The 21216-nt window shown below is 47.2% G+C and overlaps 1 protein-coding gene across 1 annotated transcript; it reads left to right on the forward strand.

Moving 5' to 3' along the window:
* Positions 1–356: 356 nt before the first annotated feature.
* Positions 357–16570, forward strand: LOC311150786 (leucine-rich repeat-containing protein 52-like; the record flags this gene model as incomplete). Its single annotated transcript, XM_084188315.1, has 3 exons — positions 357–410; positions 574–1204; positions 16224–16570. 3 exons carry the CDS (start codon positions 357–359, stop codon positions 16568–16570), a joined length of 1032 nt encoding a protein of 343 aa, XP_084044441.1.
* Between the last annotated feature and the right edge of the window lie 4646 nt (positions 16571–21216).

Genomic DNA, 21216 nt, shown 5'->3' on the forward strand with positions numbered 1-21216 from the left:
AGCTCCGTCCTCTCTCTCCTCATACACTCGATCCAACGCGTGAGCAGTGAGAGCGCACCATACCGCCCACCTTCTCATTCGCGGCTCAGTTTCAGAGAGGGCAGTCACACCACCACACTTGCAGGAGACCAAATACCATTATAACACTAGGCTACGACGCGCGAAGGAACTCTCCTGCATATTGAGTTCAAATGGCAGTTGTTACACAAAAATGATTGATACAAGAAGAAACACTCTCTAATCGACCAAATCGAATAACAGAGAATTGGAACTGAGAGGGCGCTTGGGCGTCTGGAGTCCTCCAGGTCCACTATAATGGTTACGCACGGGACCCCAAACGTGAGGCGACGCTCGGAATGAACTACGACAACTTGCGAGGACAAGTGGCCAACGTCAAACCTCATTATCAGGTAACTATAATTAAATCATTTTAAATAGTTAATAGCATTTACGTTAGGCTAACTGATAGGCCCTAACTGGCAGAGGACACAGGCTATCAATGAAGAATGTGGCGTGGTTTATCCAAACGGAATTGATGAAGCCCTCACCAGTGTCATGCGTCTTGCCCCACAGCCCAGCGCACAATCCTTGCGGCTCATCATTCTGCTGATCCTCGTCATGGGGGTGACCCCGTCCCCGGCTCTGACAGCGGGATGTCCGGAACGCTGCGTGTGCGATGACCAGCTGGTGGTCCAGTGCGCCGGGCAGCACCTCACCGCTTTCCCCACTGACCTGCCGCTGGCCACGCGGCAGCTCATCATCTCCAACAACCGCATCGTGGAGCTGCCGCCACTGCAGCTCAACTACCTGTCGGACTTGGTGTACTTGGACTGTAGCAACAATTCCCTGACAGAGATTTTTATGTCCACATTCGGGAACCTGGGGAAGCTTGCTTACCTGGACTTGTCCTTCAACACCTTGACGCGGATAGAGGCCAGGACGTTCGGGCCGCTGTCCAGCCTCGTGATGCTGAGAATGACAGACAACCCCGGCCTGTCGTACATTCACCCGGACGCTTTCGCGAGGAACTCGGCGCTGCAGGTGCTGGACGTGAGCCGGAACAACCTGACCGTGTTCAACATCAGTTCCCTCATCGCGCTGCCCACCCTGCGCTCTGTCGGCCTCAGCGGGAATTCCTGGAGCTGCGACTGCGACAACGAGGACCTCTGTCTCTGGGTCCACATCGAAGCATTCAAGTTTCAAGGTAAAACTGTTTGCACCTTCAGATATAAATATAAATCCAGATAATTCCCTCTATTCTATCTGGTTTGTGTACGCTTGGTGGTTTTAAGTTTGTGGTTTTGTCTTATCGTTCTCATTTGTGTGAGGGATGTGTGAGATGTGCTGTTCCATAGGACAAAGCTACTACTGTACTGTGATTATATTCTGTGATATGCTGTACTAATCATACCAACATCATACACATTGATATACAATATGGATATACTAAGCCAGTGTGGGGGGCTGGACCAATAGCAGGAGAGGACAGCCATTCTCTCCAGCTCTGCACATCCCAGGCCTCTCTCAAGGAATGTTTCCATGTTCAAACGCTCCTGAAATGCTCACTGAAAGCGTTTCACTTTCCCAACCACATGCAATTCATATAACCTAGGTCAACTACATGTTTCATTTATGAGTTCATGAATGAGGTCTACTACACTAACACAATTAAGACATTCAAGACTGTCATTTCAAATAAAATATGTGGAAAGACAGATATTGAATATTGTTTATGCAGTAGTGGTGTGTGGGTTAAATCACTGGGGAAGCCAATCCAGGGAAAAAAGCCATATTACAACCTATGTGTTGTGATAATTGCGTTGTATGCTCTATAACCTGTTAGTTCATATGCCTTGACACCGTGATATATATGCCTATGGCAGAGACAATAAGAAGACACAGTGGCAGAATAAATTCAACCTCACATTTGTTTCATTACAAAATCGGAGAGCAAGTCCACAAAACATATTGCATGCAACAAACAGTACATGACCTACAGCATGGTCAAGCAAGGTAATGTTTCCGACATTTTCAGACTATTAAACAACTATTGATTTAGAACCACTGAGAGTTACCGCAAGTTGCAAAGAAAACAGGAGCTGCCTCCACTATTCCAGCACCATTTGAACTTCAACATTTCAACATCATCTAATCACCTATGCTTAGTCTAATACAGTGACAGCTAAAAGATACCAAAAACTATTTAGTCCAAACAACATAAGCTAAATATGAAGTGGCTGTCCATGGTACTGATTTATGTGTGTGTGGGTGTGTGTGGTGTGTGTGCATTCTTGGAAGTAGTAAAAACATGTTGACTCACCCTACTTGTAGAGAAATGCCAATGCCATCCTCCTCTTTCATGTTGCCTAAATGGGCAATGACTGTCATACAGTACACGCTTTTAGTTTTTGTTGTCCTACTCCTAGGCTACCTGGCTAAAATACTTTCTCGCTAGCCTAACTTCCTTTCATGGGCAAAGATAAGCCAGGCTAGCTACATGTTGAATTTCCATCCTCTCAGGCCAGGGGCACAATGTATGAATTTATGGTTGGATCAGAATTGTCTTTATAATCAATGGCCAGTATGGAGAATTAAGTAAAACCACAAGTCCAAATCCCTATCTCCATCCATGGCTAAAACCACAAATCCAAACTGGTTCCCTTGACACTTTTTTTGGTGCGCCAGGACCATTCATAGTGCAGCTCACTCAGTTTAGCTCAACGCTGATTGGCTATAATTATTCAAAAAAAATGTATCAAGGGAGGCCAATCGCTTGCTGGCTTCCATTGCATGCAACGCTACTGGCGGCAACAATGTCATACTCTTTCTGACCAGACAGCATCAGATAGATACACTAAACATACTGAGACACAGGGCGCTGAACTCTGGAGCTCTGTCAGCGTGACCATCGGGTTCTTGGTCACCTCCCTGACCAAGGCCATTCTCCCCTGATTGCTCAGGGGCAAACTTGGTGGTTCCAAACTTCTTCCATTTAAGAATGATGGAGGCCATTGTGTTCTTGGGGCCCTTCAATGCTGCAGAAATGTTTTGGTACCCTTCCCCAGAGCTGTGCCTTCGACACAATCCTGTCTCGGAGCTATACAGACAATTCCTTCGACCTCATGGCTTGGTTTTTGCTCTGACATGCACTGTCAACTGTGGGACCTAATATAGACAGGTGTGTGCCTTTCCAAATCATGTCTAATCAATTGAAATTACCACAGGTGGACTCCAATCAAGTTGTAGAAACATCTCAAGGATGATCAATGGAAACAGAATGCACCTGAGCTCAATTTCAAGTCTCATAGCAAAGGGTCTGAATATTTATGTAAATAAGGTATTTCTGTTTTTTATTTTTAATACATTTGCAAACATTTCTACAAATCTGTTTTTGCTTTGTCATTATAGGGTTATTGTGTGTAGATTGATGAGGAAAAAAAGTAATTTAATCAATTTTAGAATAAGGCTGTAACGTAACAAAATGAGGAAAAAGTCAAGGGGTCTGAATACTTTCCGAATGCTCTGTATATCTGATTTTGGCTTTGTTCAGTTTGGAGTGAAGTCTTCTGCTGCTTTTTTGGGATGTGTAAATGCACAAAAGAGCAGCTATTTATAGTGCACCTCAATGAGCAAGAGCCAGTCATATTACTAACACCATGTTACACTTACTAATGGGCATCCCCCGCACACACACGCACATGCGCACACACACGCACACCAGCTCATCATCCTCTCCCATGCAGCTCAGGCAGAATCCTAAACTAGTCCTGTAAGAGCTGTCCTATTTTCCTGCTGCTCATTGCCTTTGTCTGCTTTAATTTGGAGCGGAGTCCCTTCAAGCAAATGCTTGCAGCAAGGGAGAACACACACACATACACACACACACACACACACACACTCCAGACTGCAGTGCTCACCTGTTCTGAGAGGTACTGTCTGTCTGTCGTCTCAGCAGTTTAGAAATAATGCATTGATAGAAGGAAGAAGAGAAGAAAAACCCACAGAAGGAACTACCGGTAACAGATTCTCCGCTGCTGTCTCGCCTCCTAAAGCTTAGCATACTGTCTGTAGTTAGCAGTTACATAAGGAAAGGGTATTTTAGGGCAGCAGGTAGCCTAGAGCGTTGGGCCAGTAACTGAAAGGTCGCTGGTTTGAATCCCTGAGCCGACTAGGTGAAATACATCTGTCGATGTGCCCTTGAGCAAGGCACTTAACCCTAATTGCTCCTGAAAGTCACTCTGGATAAGAGTGTCTGCAAAAAAAATATCCTAGAAATAGCGTGGTTTGCGGATGGGATGGGGAGAGGAAGCCTCTCCTTTGATGTCGGACCCTGAGGGGGATGAGGGGGAGGCCCCGGGGGCTTCTATGCCTTGGGGAGAGAGAGGGCTCTAGCTTAGTAGAGGGAGAGAAGTAGAAGTAGTACTTAGTGTTCACTGAGAAGAGGAGGGTGGTGTGTTGTATTATTAAAATGAGTGCTATAGTGGTGTCAGTAGGTCTGAGGCGAGATCAGAGGACTATTGAAGTGTAGTGTGGTCTATAGTGGTGTCAGTAGGTCTGAGGCGAGATCAGAGGACTATTGAAGTGTAGTGTGGTCTATAGTGGTGTCAGTAGGTCTGAGGCGAGATCAGAGGACTATTGAAGTGTAGTGTGGTCTATAGTGGTGTCAGTAGGTCTGAGGCAAGATCCGAGGACTATTGAAGTGTAGTGTGGTCTATAGTGGTGTCAGTAGGTCTGAGGCGAGATCAGAGGACTATTGAAGTGTAGTGTGGTCTATAGTGGTGTCAGTAGGTCTGAGGCGAGATCAGAGGACTATTGAAGTGTAGTGTGGTCTATAGTGGTGTCAGTAGGTCTGAGTTGAGATCAGAGGACTATTGTAGTGTAGTGTGGTCTATAGTTGTGTCAGTAGGTCTGAGGCGAGATCAGAGGACTATTGAAGTGTAGTGTGGTCTATAGTGGTGTCAGTAGATCTGAGGCGAGATCAGAGGACTATTGAAGTGTAGTGTGGTCTATAGTGGTGTCAGTAGGTCTGAGGCGAGATCAGAGGACTATTGAAGTGTAGTGTGGTCTATAGTGGTGTCAGTAGGTCTGAGGCGAGATCAGAGGACTATTGAAGTGTAGTGTGGTCTATAGTGGTGTCAGTAGGTCTGAGGAAAGATCCGAGGACTATTGAAGTGTAGTGTGGTCTATAGTGGTGTCAGTAGGTCTGAGGCGAGATCAGAGGACTATTGAAGTGTAGTGTGGTCTATAGTGGTGTCAGTAGTTCTGAGGCGAGATCAGAGGACTATTGAAGTGTAGTGTGGTGTGTATCTCTTTTATGAAAACTCCTGACATCTGTGCTGCTAAATTTATTTCCAAACTCTCAGGGCATCTGAAGACAAAATGGAATGTCTTTGGAGACAACAGGAGATCTAGGCCCATCTCTGTCATTATCCTATATCCGTTATCCCTAAAAGCCAATTTATGCTTGATCTGAAAATGTGGTCGGAGGCTCCGTATGGAGGTTGTGACGCAATTGCAGAGCCTCCGGAGGCATGCAGAGGCCAAATTGAGCTCTGTACCGCATTGCTGTGTGCCTCCCAAATTTTGTAACAATGCGGAGGGCTCCGTAAAGCTCAGCATTTACATAATTGGTTGATGGTAGGTGGGGGTGGGAGGTCCTGTATAAACACAAACTCACTTCCTTGACAACTGCCTTCATAACAGCTCTGCTCAACATCTCTGTGCTGCTCCGCAAAGCACAAGAAATATGAATGCCCTGACTTCTGCAGAGGCTGTATCACCGTAAATGCTGCACGGCCAATGCAGATGTCAGATTGACCATGCACCTTTTACTCTATCGTTAGTGATGCACCCGCTTATTTACTGGGTTCAGTTCTGCATCTCCTCTGCTTTTATTCAAATCATCAAAGACAGAGAGCACAGGGTCAGTTGTGACTGTGATGTAGGCTAAGACAAATCCAAAGGATACTGTGTGTGAATTTCTACAATGGAACACTAATTAAGTATTAATTGATGTTAATCAAAAATATTATGTCCCTTCCTACTATGAAACATTACATTACTGTTATTTTATCTTTATCTTCCAGTACACCATATAATGCTCTGCAGTTCCAATCAGATTTGTACTCAATTCTCAATAGATTAGACAAGCACAACATACACTACATGACCGAAAGTATGTGGACACCTGCTCGCCGAACATCTCATTCCAAAATCATGGGCATTAATATGGAGTTGGTCCCCCCTTTGCTGCTATAACAGCCTCCACTCTTCTGGGAATGCTTTCCACTAGATGTTGGAACATTGCTGCGGGAACTTGCTTACATTCAGCCACAAGAGCATTAGTGAGGTCGGCCACTGATGTTGGGCAATTAGGCCTGGCTCGCAGTCAGCGTTCCAATTGATCCCAAAGGTGTTCGATGGGGTTGAGGTTAGGGCTCTGTGCAGGCCAGTCAAGTTCTTCCACACCAATCTCTATGGACCTCGCTTTGTGCACGGGGGCATTGTCATGCTGAAACAGGAAAGGGCCTTCCCCAAACTGTTGCCACAAAGTTGGAAGTACAGAATCGTCTAGAATGTCATTATTCCTCCTCCACCAAACTTTACAGTTGGCACTATGCATTGGGGCAGGTAGCGTTCTTCTGGCATCTGCCAAACCCAGAGTCGTCCATTGGACTGCCAGAAGGTGAAGCGTGATTCATCACTCCAGAGAACGCGTTTCCACTGCTCCAGAGTCCAATGGCGGCGATCTTTACACAACTCCAGCCGATGCTTGGCATTGCGCATGGTGATCGTAGGCTTGTGTGCGGCTGCTCTGCCATGGAAACCCATTTCATGAAGCTCCCGACAAACAGTTATTGCTGACATTGTTTCCAGAGGCAGTTTGGGACTCGGTAGGGAGTGTTGCAACCGAGGACAGACGATTTTTACGGGCTACGCGCTTCAGCACTCGGCGGTCCCGTTCGGTGAGCTTGTTGGGCCTACCACTTAACAGCTGAGCCGTTGTTGCTCCACTTAACAATAACAGCACTTACAGTTGACCAGGGCCACTCTAGCAGGGCAGAAATGTTTTACGAACTGACTTGTTGGAAAGGTGGCATCCTATGACGGTGCAACGTTGAAAGACTGAGCACTTTAGTAAGGTCATTCTACTGCTAATGTTTGTCTATAGAGATTGCATGGCGGTGTGCTCGATTTTATACACCTGTCAGCAACGATTGTGGCTGAAATAGCCGAATCCACTAATTTGAAGGGGTGTCCACATACACTATATATACGAAAGTATGTCTTAATTTCCTCAAAAAGTCAATCCATGCACAATGTATGGACAAAACCAGCCAATTCTGTGGTGCAAAATAAGCCAGTGTAAATAGTGCATGAACAAAGTCTGCTGGCATGAAACACAGAATACAGATCAGAGCACAGCCAGTCAGCCAGGCAGAAACAGTAAAAGCCTTTTGATCTGATCCCGAGAGAGATTCCCAAACACAAAAAGCTGTGAAAACAAAAGCAAATTAATGTCCCTTGAAATTTTCCAACACTCTGGTTACTGCAATCACATTTCAGGCATTTTTCTTCTTCAGAATATGACCCCTAACAAACCAGGGCTTCAAGGCATCCATACACACAATGATCATCTTTGAGTCTTTAGCATCTATGATTAGACCAACGTACTGTATCAAACTATTTGCTCCTCAAAACACATTTATAGTATAGTCTATCTATATTCCTCTTCCCCCACATAGTAGGAGTCAGCTGTCTGGTCTTTGATGCTACAGCACAGGATCCCTGTTCTGACAAAACAAACATCCTCTTTTCTATTGACATTCATGATTTCTGAGTGAGTCTCAGTCATGATCCAACCAAGGAGCCTGCTGGAGGCATGCAGCCTAGCAGAAGAAAACCCCTTCTATCTGATTACTGGACGAGTCAGACACAAAAGACAGAATTACCCAGTGAAATCCAGTAGGGTTGAAATGGGCTTGAATTATTCAAAAGCCTCGGATTTGGTGTAATGTAATATCAACATCACAACACACCAATAACAGACAGCAGCTCCTATTCTGTTATTGTCTGATAAGGGAAACAAAACGATACAGCATGTGCTGTTTTCTTACATGGTATTTTATTACAAAATTTTTGCTGCAAACTGAAAGATATTTCAGGAGGGAGTGTGTGTTATCTAGCTCTCATGAAGGTTATGTCAAACGATATCATGTAATGTGTTTGAATTATTCAACAGGCCACAACTCCCTATTTGATTAAATATAATATTGATATCACCTTCCCTAGGTGGCTTACCTACACACTTCAACACTTTACATTTACGTCATTTAGCAGACACTCTTATCCAGAGCGACTTACAAATTGACAAAAACACTTCAAATAACATTTCCATCATTATTATGTACAGTTGAAGTCGGAAGTTTACATACACCTTAGCCAAATACATTTAAACTCTGTTTTTCACAATTCCTAACATTTAATCATGTGGTCCTCTGTAGCTCAATTGGTAGAGCATGGCGCTTGTAACGTCAGGGTAGTGGGTTCGATCCCCGGGACCACCCATACGTAAAAATTTATGTGCACATGACTGTAAGTCGCTTTGGATAAAAGCGTCTGCTAAATGGCATATTATTATTAATCCTAGTAAAAATCCCTGTCTTAGGTCAGTTAGGATCACCACTTTACTTTAAGAATATCAGAATAATAGTAGAGATAATGATTTATTTCAGCTTTTATTTCTTTCATCACATTCCCAGTGGGTCAGAAGTTAGTATTTGGTAGCATTGCCTTTAAATTGTTTAACTTGGGTCAAACGTTTCGGGTAGCCTTCCACAAGCTACCACAATAAGTTGGGTGAATTTTGGCCCATTCCTCCTGACAGAACGGGTGTAAATGAGTCAGGTTTGTAGGCCTCCTTGCTCGCACACGTTTTTTCAGTTCTGCCCACAAATGTTCTATAGGATTGAGGTTAGGGCTTTGTGATGGCCACTCCAATACCTTGACTTTGTTGTCCTTAAGCCATTTTGCCACAACTTTGGAAGTATGCTTGGGGTCATTGTCCATTTGGAAGACCCATTTGCGACCAAGCTTTAACTTCCTGACTGATGTCTTGAGATGTTGCTTCAATATATCCACATAATTTTCCTTCCTCACGATGCCATCTATTTTGTGAAGCGCACCAGTCCCTTCTGCAGCAAAGCACCCCCACAGCATGATGCTGCCACCCTAGTGCTTCACGGTTGGGATGGTGTTCTTCGGCTTGCAAGCAACCCCCTTTTTCCTCCAAACATAACGATGGTCATTATGGCCAAACAGTTATATTTTTGTTTCATCAGACCAGAGGAAATTTCTCCAAAAAGTACGATCTTTGTCCCCATGTGCAGTTGCAAACCGTAGTCTGGCTTTTTTATGGCGGTTTTGGAGCAGTGGCTTCTTCCTTGCTGAGCGGCCATTCAGGTTATGTCGATATAGGACTCGTTTTACTGTGGATATAGATACTTTTGTACCTGTTTCCTCCAGCATCTTCACAAGGTCCTTCGCTGTTGTTCTGGGATTGATTTGCACTTTTGTCACCAAAGTACGTTCATCTCTAGGAGACAGAACGCGTCTCCTTCCTGAGCGGTATGACGGCTGCGTGGTCTCATGGTGTTTATACTTGCGTACTATTGTTTGTACAGATGAACGTGGTACCTTCAGGCGTTTGGAAATTGCTCCCAAGGATGAACCAGACTTGTGGAGGTCTACAACATTTTTTTTGAGGTCTTGGCTGATTTCTTTTGATTTTCCCATGATGTCAAGCAAAGAGGCACTGAGTTTGAACGTATGCCTTGAAATACATCCACAGGTACACCTCCAATTGACTCAAATGATGTAAATTAGCCTATCAGAAGCTTCTAAAGCCATGACATCATTTTCTGGAATTTACCAAGCTGTTTAAAGGCACAGTCAACTTAGTGTATGTAAACCTCTGACCCACTGGAATTGTGATACAGTGAATTATAAGTGAAATAATCTGTCTGTAAACAATTGTTGGAAAATTACTTGTGTCATGCACAAAGTAGATGTCCTAACCGACTTGCCAAAACTATAGTTTGTTAACAAGAAAGTTGTGGAGTGGTTGAAAAACGATTTTTAATGAATATTTGCCACATCAGCTTTATAGAGCCTTAATATTAGCTATTAATAGTCTTAATAGTAATGCTGAAATTATAGGTTGGGGAATTTATAATTGTCACGGTTTCGGCCGAGGCTGCTCCTCCTCCTTGTTCGGGCAGGCTTCGGCGGTCGTCGTCCCCGGAGCACTAGCTGCCACCGTTGTATGTTTTCGATGTTTGTTTGGTTTTGTCTTATTGGTACACCTGTTTCTGTTTTGTGCTTATTGTGTGTCCTATAAGTTCTAGTTGTTTGAGTCTTGTGTTGTGTGTAATTGTTCTCCGGTCAGAGGTGCAGTGTTTGTTTTCCTCCATTGTATAGGAGAGAGTTTCCGCACTTGTTGTGCGCGCTATTTTTGGCGAGTAGTGTTTTACGCATTGTGCGTAATTTCGTGTTTTGCCTTCCGGGCTCTTGTTGAGGCCCGTTTGTTTTTTTGTGTACCTACTAAAGCCTGTTGGACGAAGCCTCTGTTTCCTGCGCCTGATTCCTGCACCACATCCACATTTCACACTGACAGAATTACACACCATATCGATGGAATCAGCAGGAGCAGCAGCAGCACCCGAGTCGTTCGAGGAGCGCGTCCGCGGACAGGACGACCGGATAAACCAACTCGGGACCGCCCTGCAGGGAGTAATAAATACTCTACACCGATGGGAGACCAGTGGGGTACCCACACCTCCACCTACCTCACCCCCACCATCGGCCAGTCCGCCCGTCCACGCTCCAGAACCCAGTGGGATTCGGCTCTCGCTCCCAAGGGCGTATGATGGTACCGCTGCCGGGTGTCAGGGTTTCCTCCTACAGGTAGAACTCTACCTAGCCACCGTACACCCGGCGCCCTCGGGACACGAGAGCGTTTACGCCCTCATCTCCTGTCTCACCGGCAAGGCGTTGGAGTGGGCCAACGCCGAGTGGAGGAGGATAGACGCCGCAACGATTACCTACGCGGAGTTCTCCCGCCGCTTCAGGGCTGTGTTCGACCATCCACCTGAAGGGAAAGCGGCGGGGGAGCGCCTATTCTACCTCCGGCAGGGGAAGAGGAGCGCCCAGGAGTTTGCCTTGGAGTTCCGGACTCTAGCGGCAGATGCAGGGTGGAATGAGCGGGCCCTCATTGACCACTTTCGGTGCAGCCTACGGGAGGACGTCCGCCGTGAGCTGGCTTGCAGGGACACCAACCTCTCGTTTGACCAGTTGGTGGACATGGCCATACGCCTCGACACCCTGCTGGCCACTCGCGGATGTTCCGAGTGGGGGCCGTCCATTCCACCCTCCAGCGCCTCCGAGCCGAGTCCTATGGAGCTCGGAGGTGCTGGCGATAGAGAAAGGAGGAGAAGGAGTCCAAGGGGGGCCGTCCCCTGCACCAACTGTGGCCGTGGAGGACACACTGCGGCTAGGTGCTGGGGAGGGTCTCCAGGGGGAGGAGACAACAGGCCACGCACTGGGGAGTCCTTCCAGGTGAGTAGGCGCCCCACTTACCCAGAGCTCTCTGTTGTGCACCTAACTATACCTGTCCGTTTTCCACAGGTTGCACCTCGGTCCCAGCATAAAGCGCTAGTAGATTCAGGCGCAGCTGGGAATTTTATTGATCGGAAGTTTTGTGTAGAGTTAGGGATTCCTCTCCTTCCTGTCAATGCTCCCTTCCCTGTACATGCTCTAGATAGCCGCCCGTTGGGATCGGGGTTGATTAGGGAGGTCACGGCGCCACTTAGGATGAGGACGCAGGGGGGTCATGAGGAGACTATTCAGCTATATCTGATCGACTCTCCTGCGTATCCAGTGGTGCTGGGGCTTCCCTGGTTGATTACCCATAATCGTGGCAACAGAGGGCTCTTAAGGAGTGGTCTGCCCAGTGTATGGGGCGATGTCTGGGTGTTTCCGTGGGGGCGACCTCGGTGGAGAGTCCAAACCAAGTGCCCGCAATGCACGTTCCCCCTGAGTATGAGGATTTAGCACTCGTGTTTAGCAAGGCGAGGGCGGCGCGATTGCCACCTCATAGACAGGGGGATTGTGCGATAGACCTCCAGGTAGGAGCTGCGCTTCCGCGGAGCCATGTGTATCCTTTGTCTCAAGAGGAGAAGAGGGCTATGGAGACATACATAGCCGAGTCTCTGAGACAGGGATACATACGGCCCTCCACTTCCCCTGCGTCCTCGAGCTTATTTTTTGTGAAGAAAAAGGATGGAGGTTTGCGCCCGTGTATTGATTACCGTGGTCTCAATCAGATTACTGTGAAATTCAGTTATCCACTCCCTCTGATTGCGACTATGACGGAGTCATTACACGGAGCGCGGTTCTTCACAAAATTGGACCTCAGGAGCGCCTACAACTTGGTGCGCATTAGGGAGGGCGATGAATGGAAGACAGCATTTAGTACCACCTCGGGTCATTACGAGTATCTCGTCATGCCATACGGGTTGATGAATGCTCCTTCAGTCTTCCAATCCTTTGTGGATGAGATTTTCCGGGACATGCAGGAGCAAGGAGTGGTCGTGTACATAGACGATATTCTGGTGTACACTTCTACCCGAGCCGAGCATGTAGCCCTGGTGCGCCGAGTGTTGAGGAGGCTGTTGGAGCACGACCTGTATGTCAAGGCAGAGAAATGTCTGTTCTTCCAGGAGTCTGTCTCCTTTTTGGGTTATCAGTTGTCCGCTTCAGGGGTGAAGATGGAGGTTGACCGGGTGTCAGCCGTGCGTAATTGGCAAACCCCAACCACGGTTAAAGAGGTGCAGCAGTTCTTGGGCTTTGCGAATTACTACCGGAGGTTTATCCGGGGTTTTGGACAGGTGGCAGCTCCCATAACGTCCCTTCTAAAGGGGGGTCCGGTGCGCTTGCAGTGGTCAGCTGAGGCGGACAGGGCTTTCGGGAAACTGAAGGACCTGTTTACTTCGGCTCCGGTGCTGGCGCATCCGGATCCCGCTTTACCGTTCCAGGTGGAGGTGGACGCGTCAGAAGCCGGTATAGGGGCCGTTCTATCGCAACGGTCCGGCACGCCACCTAAACTCTGCCCCTGTGCTTTTTACTCTAAGAAGCTCAGCCCGGCGGAGCGAAATTATGACGTGGGGGACAGGGAGCTGTTAGCCTTGGTACAGGCCCTAAAGGTGTGGAGGCATTGGCTTGAGGGGGCTCAACACCCTTTCCTCATTTTGACTGACCACCGTAACCTGGAATACATTCGGGCAGCTAGGCGACTGAATCCTCGCCAGGCTCGGTGGACTATGTTTCTAGCCCGGTTCGTATTTAAGATCACGTACATCCCTGGGTCCCAGAACGGAAAGGCAGACGCCCTGTCTCGGCGGTATGACACAGAGGAGAGGTCCGTTGAGCCCACTCCCATACTACCGAAGTCTTGTCTGGTGGCACCGGTGGTGTGGGAGGTCGATGCTGAAATTGAGCGGGCGTTACATACCGACCCTAGCCCTCCACAGTGTCCTGTGGGTCGGACGTAAGTTCCGCTCGAGGTTCGGGATCGACTCATTTATTGGGCTCACACGTCACCCTCCTCTGGGCATCCAGGTATTGGCCGGACAGTGCACTGCCTTAGCACGAAGTACTGGTGGCCAACGTTAGCCAGGGATGTGAGGGTTTATGTCTCCTCCTGCTCGGTGTGTGCCCAGTGTAAGGCGCCCAGACACTTGCCCAGGGGAAAGTTACAACCCCTGCCTGTTCCACAACGACCCTGGTCTCACCTCTCGGTGGACTTTGTTACAGACCTTCCCCCCTCACAGGGGAATACCACCATCCTGGTCGTTGTGGATCGGTTCTCGAAGGCCTGTCATCTCCTTCCCATGCCGGGTCTCCCTACTGCCCTACAGACCGCTGAGGCACTATTCACCCACGTCTTCTGGCATTACGGGGTACCCGAGGATATAGTGTCTGATCGAGGTCCCCAGTTTACCTCCCGAGTCTGGAGAGCGTTCATGGAGCGTTTGGGGGTCTCGGTGAGCCTTACCTCGGGGTACCACCCGGAGAGCAATGGGCAGGTCGAACGTGTCAACCAGGATGTGGGTAGGTTTCTGAGGTCGTATTGCCAGGGCCTGCCGGAGGAGTGGGCGAGGTATGTCCCCTGGGCAGAGATGGCACGGAACTCTCTCCGCCACTCCTCCACCAACCTAACCCCTTTCCAATGTGTGTTAGGTTACCAGCCGGTTCTGGCACCATGGCATCAGAGCCAGATCGAGGCCCCTGCGGTGGATGAGTGGGTGCGGCGCTCGGAGGAGACGTGGGACGCTGCACACGTCCATCTGCAGCGGGCCATCCGTCGACACAAGGCGAGCGCCGATCTCCACCGCAGTGAGGGGCCGGTGTACGCACCTGGAGATCGAGTCTGGCTCTCGACCAGAAATCTACCCCTCCGCCTGCCCTGCCGGAAGCTGGGTCGGCGGTTTGTGGGGCCTTTTAAAGTCCTGAGGAGGTTGAAAAAGGTGTGTTACAGGTTACAACTGCCTATTGATTATCATGTTAACCCCTCGTTCCATGTATCTCTTCTCAGGCCGGTGGTAGCTGGTCCACTCCAGGACTGTGAGATAGGAGAGACTCCTCCGCCCCCACTGGACATCGAGGGGGCTCCGGCGTACACAGTTCGGTCCATCTTGGATTCGAGACGTCAGATGGGGGGTCTCCAATATCTCGTGGAGTGGGAGGGGTACGGCCCGGAGGAACGGTGCTGGGTGCCGAGGAGGGATATTTTAGACCTGTCTCTTCTGACTGAGTTCCACCGTGGTCACCCCACGCGCCCTGCTCCGCGTCCTCCTGGTCGTCCCCGAGGTCAAGGGGGGGGTACTGTCACGGTTTTGGCCGAGGCTGCTCCTCCTCCTTGTTCGGGCAGGCTTCGGCGGTCGTCGTCCCCGGAGTACTAGCTGCCACCGTTGTATGTTTTCGATGTTTGTTTGGTTTTGTCTTATTGGTACACCTGTTTCTGTTTTGTGCTTATTGTGTGTCCTATAAGTTCTCGTTGTTTGAGTCTTGTGTTGTGTGTAATTGTTCTCCGGTCAGAGGTGCAGTGTTTGTTTTCCTCCATTGTATAGGAGAGAGTTTCCGCACTTGTTGTGCGCGCTATTTTTGGCGAGTAGTGTTTTACGCGTTGTGCGTAATTTCGTGTTTTGCCTTCCGGGCTCTTGTTGAGGCCCGTTTGTTTTTTTGTGTACCTACTAAAGCCTGTTGGACGAAGCCTCTGTTTCCTGCGCCTGATTCCTGCACCACATCCACATTTAACACTGACAATAATAATAGTAGCAGTAAGTTGTTCTTATGTTGGTAATACTGTATGGGCTCAGTACAAATGTTCATGTCTACTAGGGTGGTAACACTTTATTTGGATAGTCCCAAGTAGATGGTTTGTAGACGTTCAATAACTGTGAACAACATTTCAACTATCTACTAACCACAGGAGGCTGCTGAGGGGAGCGCAGCTCATAATAATGCCTGGAACGGAGCAAATGGAATGGCATCAAACACCTGAAAACCATGTGTTTGATAGCATTCCACTAATTCCACTCCAGCCATTACCACGAGCCTGTTCTCCCCAATTAAGGTGCCACCAGCCTCCTGTGCTACTAACCCTAACCTTAACACTTACCCTAACCCTAAACCTAACCCTTACCCTAACCTGAGCAAGCAGTTGCTTATCAACAGATAGTTTGTTGATAATATGACCATCTATAGATCATCTATATGGGACTATCCAAATAAAGTGTGACCAAAACGGTCTTCACTAATATAGCCTATAACTAGGACCAATAGTTTTTACTGGTCAGGTGGCATGGTCAAGAAAAACTCAGAGCTCTAATCATTACAACTAGTGATAGGCTCCTACTGTATCGCCAATGCAAGTTCTAGTATAACTTTTTATTTATTTGTATTTACCCTTTATTTTATCAGGGAGTTATACTGAGACCAAGGTCTCTTTTGCAGATGAGCCCTGAATTACAGAAATTACAGAAAATACACACATCAAAATATAAATACAAAATGCAAGCAGAAAGAAAAAGACGGTAATAAAAAACAAACACACTCATCAGTAATATGGTCAGGACCTACCTGTGCTTTGTTGTCTCTTCCAGACGAGGGCCAGACGGTGTGCCATGGTCCTCCTGACCTGCAAGGGCAGCGTCTGGGTGAGCTGGGGCTGCAGCTGCGGTCGCGGTGCCACCAGGGCCTGGGTTCCTGGGACTACCTGTTCTTCCTCGCCATCGGCTTCGTCATCTTCGCGGCGGGAACGGTGTCGGCGTGGGCCATCGGCGTGGTCATAGTGTTGTACGAACGCTATGTCAAGAAGAAGAGCGAGCAGATGGACCCCGACGACGAGGTAGAGCAGGATGCAGGACCTGGCACGGGTGGCGGGGGTGATCACCATGCCAACCCACGTGGTAATGGGGATATGAAAAACACTGGTCACATGGTGGTATGACTCCACCCTGTCCCACACCCGACTGTGCCTCGGAACCCACAGAACTACAAAACCTGTGATGTCATAGAATGGCAGAGGTTAAGAAGAAACTACAAAGCAGAGCACACTGGGATTTATATTGACTCCCTTATAAAATACAGAAGAGAGACAACACAGAGATGTGCCTGACTGTCATGGTGATTGAGAGTTGAATGGTCATAGTTCCTTAAAGGCCCAGTGCAGACAAAATTCAGTTTGTCCTGTGTTTTGTATCATATTGTACAACAGCTGATGAAACTAACACTGTAAAAGTGTGACAAAATGTGATCAGTGTTATTTACTGACAGTTGCTAGTTAAAAGTACAATTTACACAGGACCTTCTAAATCAGCAGGTTTCGCATGGGTGGAGTTTTGGCTTGCTTGGTGACATCACCAGGTGGTATAAGTTAATAGACCAATAACAAAGAGACTTCCAAACCTCTCTGCCAATAACAGCTAGTTCTGGTTACATATCCCTCCCATTAGGCTCCTCCAATTAGGCCCCTCAATCAGACCACTCCCAGACAGTAATGGCAGAATTCTTGCTTAAAATTAGCTTTTTAGCAAAAAAAACGATTTCTCATTTTTTTGGACCATTTTAATGGAAAACTATTACAATGAGGTACTTAACGGGTAACGCAGAAATGATTTAATATTGAGATAAAAACAGCTGCATTGGGCCTTTAATATACTATAATGATAGGATGCAACTCTCTGGTCCTGTGTGTGTGTGTGTGTGTGCGAGTGTGTGTTCCTTTTGGTTGCCTGTGTGTGTATTGGGAGTTTTCACTCCCCTCTACTATTAGCCAAGAGATCATCTCTAAGTAGAGCCCTGTCTGCTGAGGGCTTGGCTTTAACCCAGCTGGCTGTTGGAGATATTCTGTCTGGCCTCTCAGTGGGGCCAGGTAAACACTGAACATGATAATTGATTTCCTGTCTTCCTACTGTCCCTGTTTAGTACGATGCAGAGTCTCGTCCACTCCATCTGTCTCTGCATGCACTGACTGCACCAAAAACCTTACAGTAAGTCCTGAATTATAGAACAATTCTACAGCAATAACACAAAACACTTCTACTGTGAAGCATAATGATTATTATGAAGCACAGTACTAGTCCTACTCTGGGACAGTTGCTTTCATCTGATCCAACCCCCTTAGAATACTACTGACCATCCATTATTCTATATCGCACGATGTCAGCACTGGCTTCTTTTAAAGCTAAATGCTATTCAGATCACGTGGATCAACACTTACTCACTCCCTATCTGTCCTGTTGGTCCTCCGGCGGCACTCTGACGTTAATCCTGACTCTTGTCTGTTATAAACTTAGTAGAGGTGAGTCTCTCCATTCATCCCAACAACAGCTGCTGTCCTAAGGAGAGGCTTGTGGCTGGATTACAGTGGCTCTAAGGGGCTGTAAGAGGACGTATCCATTACACACAATGGATTGATAAGCTGGAGAGGTGGTGTGAGAAGGAAGGAGGGAAGGAGAAAAGGAGGGTGTTAGAGAGATAAACTGGGGTCCAAGGTGCCCCCCAAGATTAATGCACTTCATTAATGTACAGACAGGATTCATAACTTCTGTTCTGATACATCGAACCGACTGGGAGCATGTTCTCTAGGAATACTAGAGGTAATGTTGGGTGTTGGGCTGGTTTCCTGATCAAAGCAGAGATGTTACTACAGTTATCTGACCTTTACAGTGTCACTGTTTATGTCTCTCTCTAGTCAACACCAGGCGAGTCTAAACAAGGAGATATGTTGGTTGTATGAACATAGTACTGCTGTACCCCTCAAAATGGAGACTCAGGAATGTGTGTGTGTGTGCAAGCATGCTTGTTTGTTTGTTTCTTTTGAGGGGGGATGAGAAACTTTGTTTCCCTAGCTTTATGCATTTCATTTAAATGATCACCCACTGTATGCCAACAGACATTAACATAGTGTTAGTCTCAATGCACATTTTCAACCACAGGTTGCTGGTTGCTATCATACTTGCATGTCATACAACAGCCATAGTATGTGGCTACAGTACCATACCTGCATGGTCCCTACAGTCCAGTATATGATATGCATTCACTATGCATGTTCAGTCTAAGGTCTGTTTATGAACTTGCATTTTAACCACATACCAGTCAGTATATCCCAGATATGCTACAGTATGAGGACATCACGTTCTGGTAAACTCTCTGGTTAGGCAAAAGCAGGGGCAGGCACGAGGTGCGCTGGAGAGGAGAAGGGTAGGGCCAGGGTGCTGCAACAGAATACCTGCTATAACCCTAACTTATATTGCCATGACGACCCTGCAGGAATGTCAAGGAATAACCACGTCTGTCCCTGTCTTTAATAAACCACGGAACGACCCGCTCCCTTTTCAACCAGTTTCCCTCCAACACACACACGCACGCATGCACGGACAAACGCACACAATCCAGCTACACACTATCTTCGTCATTCACTGGACAGGGTACTGTGACTCTTCCAAGATAGCTTAGAGGTCAATTTATGTTGATCACTGAATATTGCGCTCACGTAAAACAAGGGTCCTGTTTGTGGCTTCATTGATTGGGTGGGTGAGGGGTTGAGCAGCATGTGATCCAGGCCAGGAGCGGGCGGAGTTAGACACAGTCACAGCTGTCTCTCTGAGCTAGCTAGTCACATGGGCTACGGCGGTATGGCAGGCGGTATGACATCATGCACCCATGTGTTTGTGTTCTTATATGGAGCCAGCAAGGTCCAAGAGTCAGATTCACTGCCTTGCCTATACATATGTCCCCCCCCCCCCCAAATACACACACACATGCGCACGCACGCACGCACATGCACACACACACACACACACACACACACAACCCAACAAAGAACTGGGTGCCTACTTTTCCATTATTTCATCATAACAAGTCCTTGGATAGAATCAAAAGTAACACCGCACTATCAATTTACCGTAAGCTGGGGTTGGGACATAAGAAAACTACTGTAACTTATATTAAGTGAACATCTCTTATGCTTACAATTGTAAACATATACGACGGTATATAATGAGTGCTCTGTACCTGTTTTGTACCTTTCTGATGTGATTGTCTCTGTCACAAACTAGCCTATTTATTCTGACAGCACAAAACCATGGGAATCTGAAAAAGCACAAGTTGATGAATCAAATTAATGACTGATGTACAGTATGATTGATTGATTGATTGATGTAGTAGGGCAGGCCAGAAGTCCCTGCCTTTACTTGGCAGGGCAGCAGTTGGTTCCTCTCTATGGTATAACTGCTCAACAGGCTCAAGGGGCCTGCCAACTCTGTACCCTTTCACAGCAATAAAAGGTCATTGGATAGGAGTGGAGATGTGGTCTCCTTTTGTGCATCACAGAACCGCCTGGAGAGGCTTCCTGCTTTGTCTTCTGTGTCCTCTGTCCTCTCTGTAACCAGGGGAGAACAACTGCCCACTCTCATTGAAGCCACAGAAGTTCAAGGCCGACTGCGGTACTGCAGGCATTGTTAGCAGAAAACATGATCCCCCATTTTAATGAATGGAAAAATGTCAATCTTTGTGGTCAATCTTCGTGTAAATTAATAAAAATTAAAAGACAATAATGGTAGCAATAATTGCTTCTAATACACCAGATGTATGTCCTTGAACCGATTATTATAAAATCGCACACAGAAGAAGTTATAACGATAATTACTAGCTAATGGCAGCATGCAGTACTCCGGTCGGCCTTCGACTTGAGTTACTTAATGAGAGGGGGCAGCACTGAGCTAGCCTGCAACATCATCCTGGAGTAGCTCAAACTGTGCATGTTATGTCTCCATGAGATGCCATCTTAACCGGCTTCATGGCTTCAATGCGTTATTGAGTCTTCACATAGGAATGAATGGTGTCACGTGATCGTGGTAGAGCATGGCGCTTGTAACGCCAGGGTAGTGGGTTCGATCCCCGGGACCACCCATAATGTAAAAATGTATGCGCACATGACTAAGTCGCTTTGGATAAAAGCGTCTGCTAAATGGCATATTATTATTATTTGTCCATTCATATATATTCAGTCATTGTAACTCCCACGGTATCTGTCTCTGTCTGTCCCCTGTCCTCTCTGTAACTCCCACTGTATCTGTCTCTGTCTGTCCCCTGTCCTCTCTGTAACTCCCACTGTATCTGTCTCTGACTGTACTCTGTAACTCCCACTGTATCTGTCTCTGACTGTACTCTGTAACTCCCACTGTATCTGTCTCTGACTGTACTCTGTAACTCCCACTGTATCTGTCTCTGACTGTACTCTGTAACTCCCACTGTATCTGTCTCTGACTGTACTCTGTAACTCCCACTGGATTGGTCTCTCTGACAGTCTTCTGTAGAGGGACATTGGCTGTTTCATTAACACCAAAATAAGTCACACGTGTTGTTGACCTAATGGTGTAAACACACATACATGCACACACACACATACAAACAGACATTACTCACACACACATCTCTCTCTCTCTCTGTCTTTCAGTGGAGTGTGTTATGGAATATTGGATAGAGTATTCTGGGTGTCCAGACTGGTCCACAATTATGTTAATCCAATGGTGTTGTCTGAGAGAGTGAGATAATGAGATGCTTACTCACGCTAAGCTCCCACAGAGGAGT

The sequence above is a fragment of the Coregonus lavaretus genome, assembly GCF_964263955.1.
Source record: "Coregonus lavaretus genome assembly, chromosome: 23".
Lineage (NCBI taxonomy): Eukaryota > Metazoa > Chordata > Actinopteri > Salmoniformes > Salmonidae > Coregonus > Coregonus lavaretus.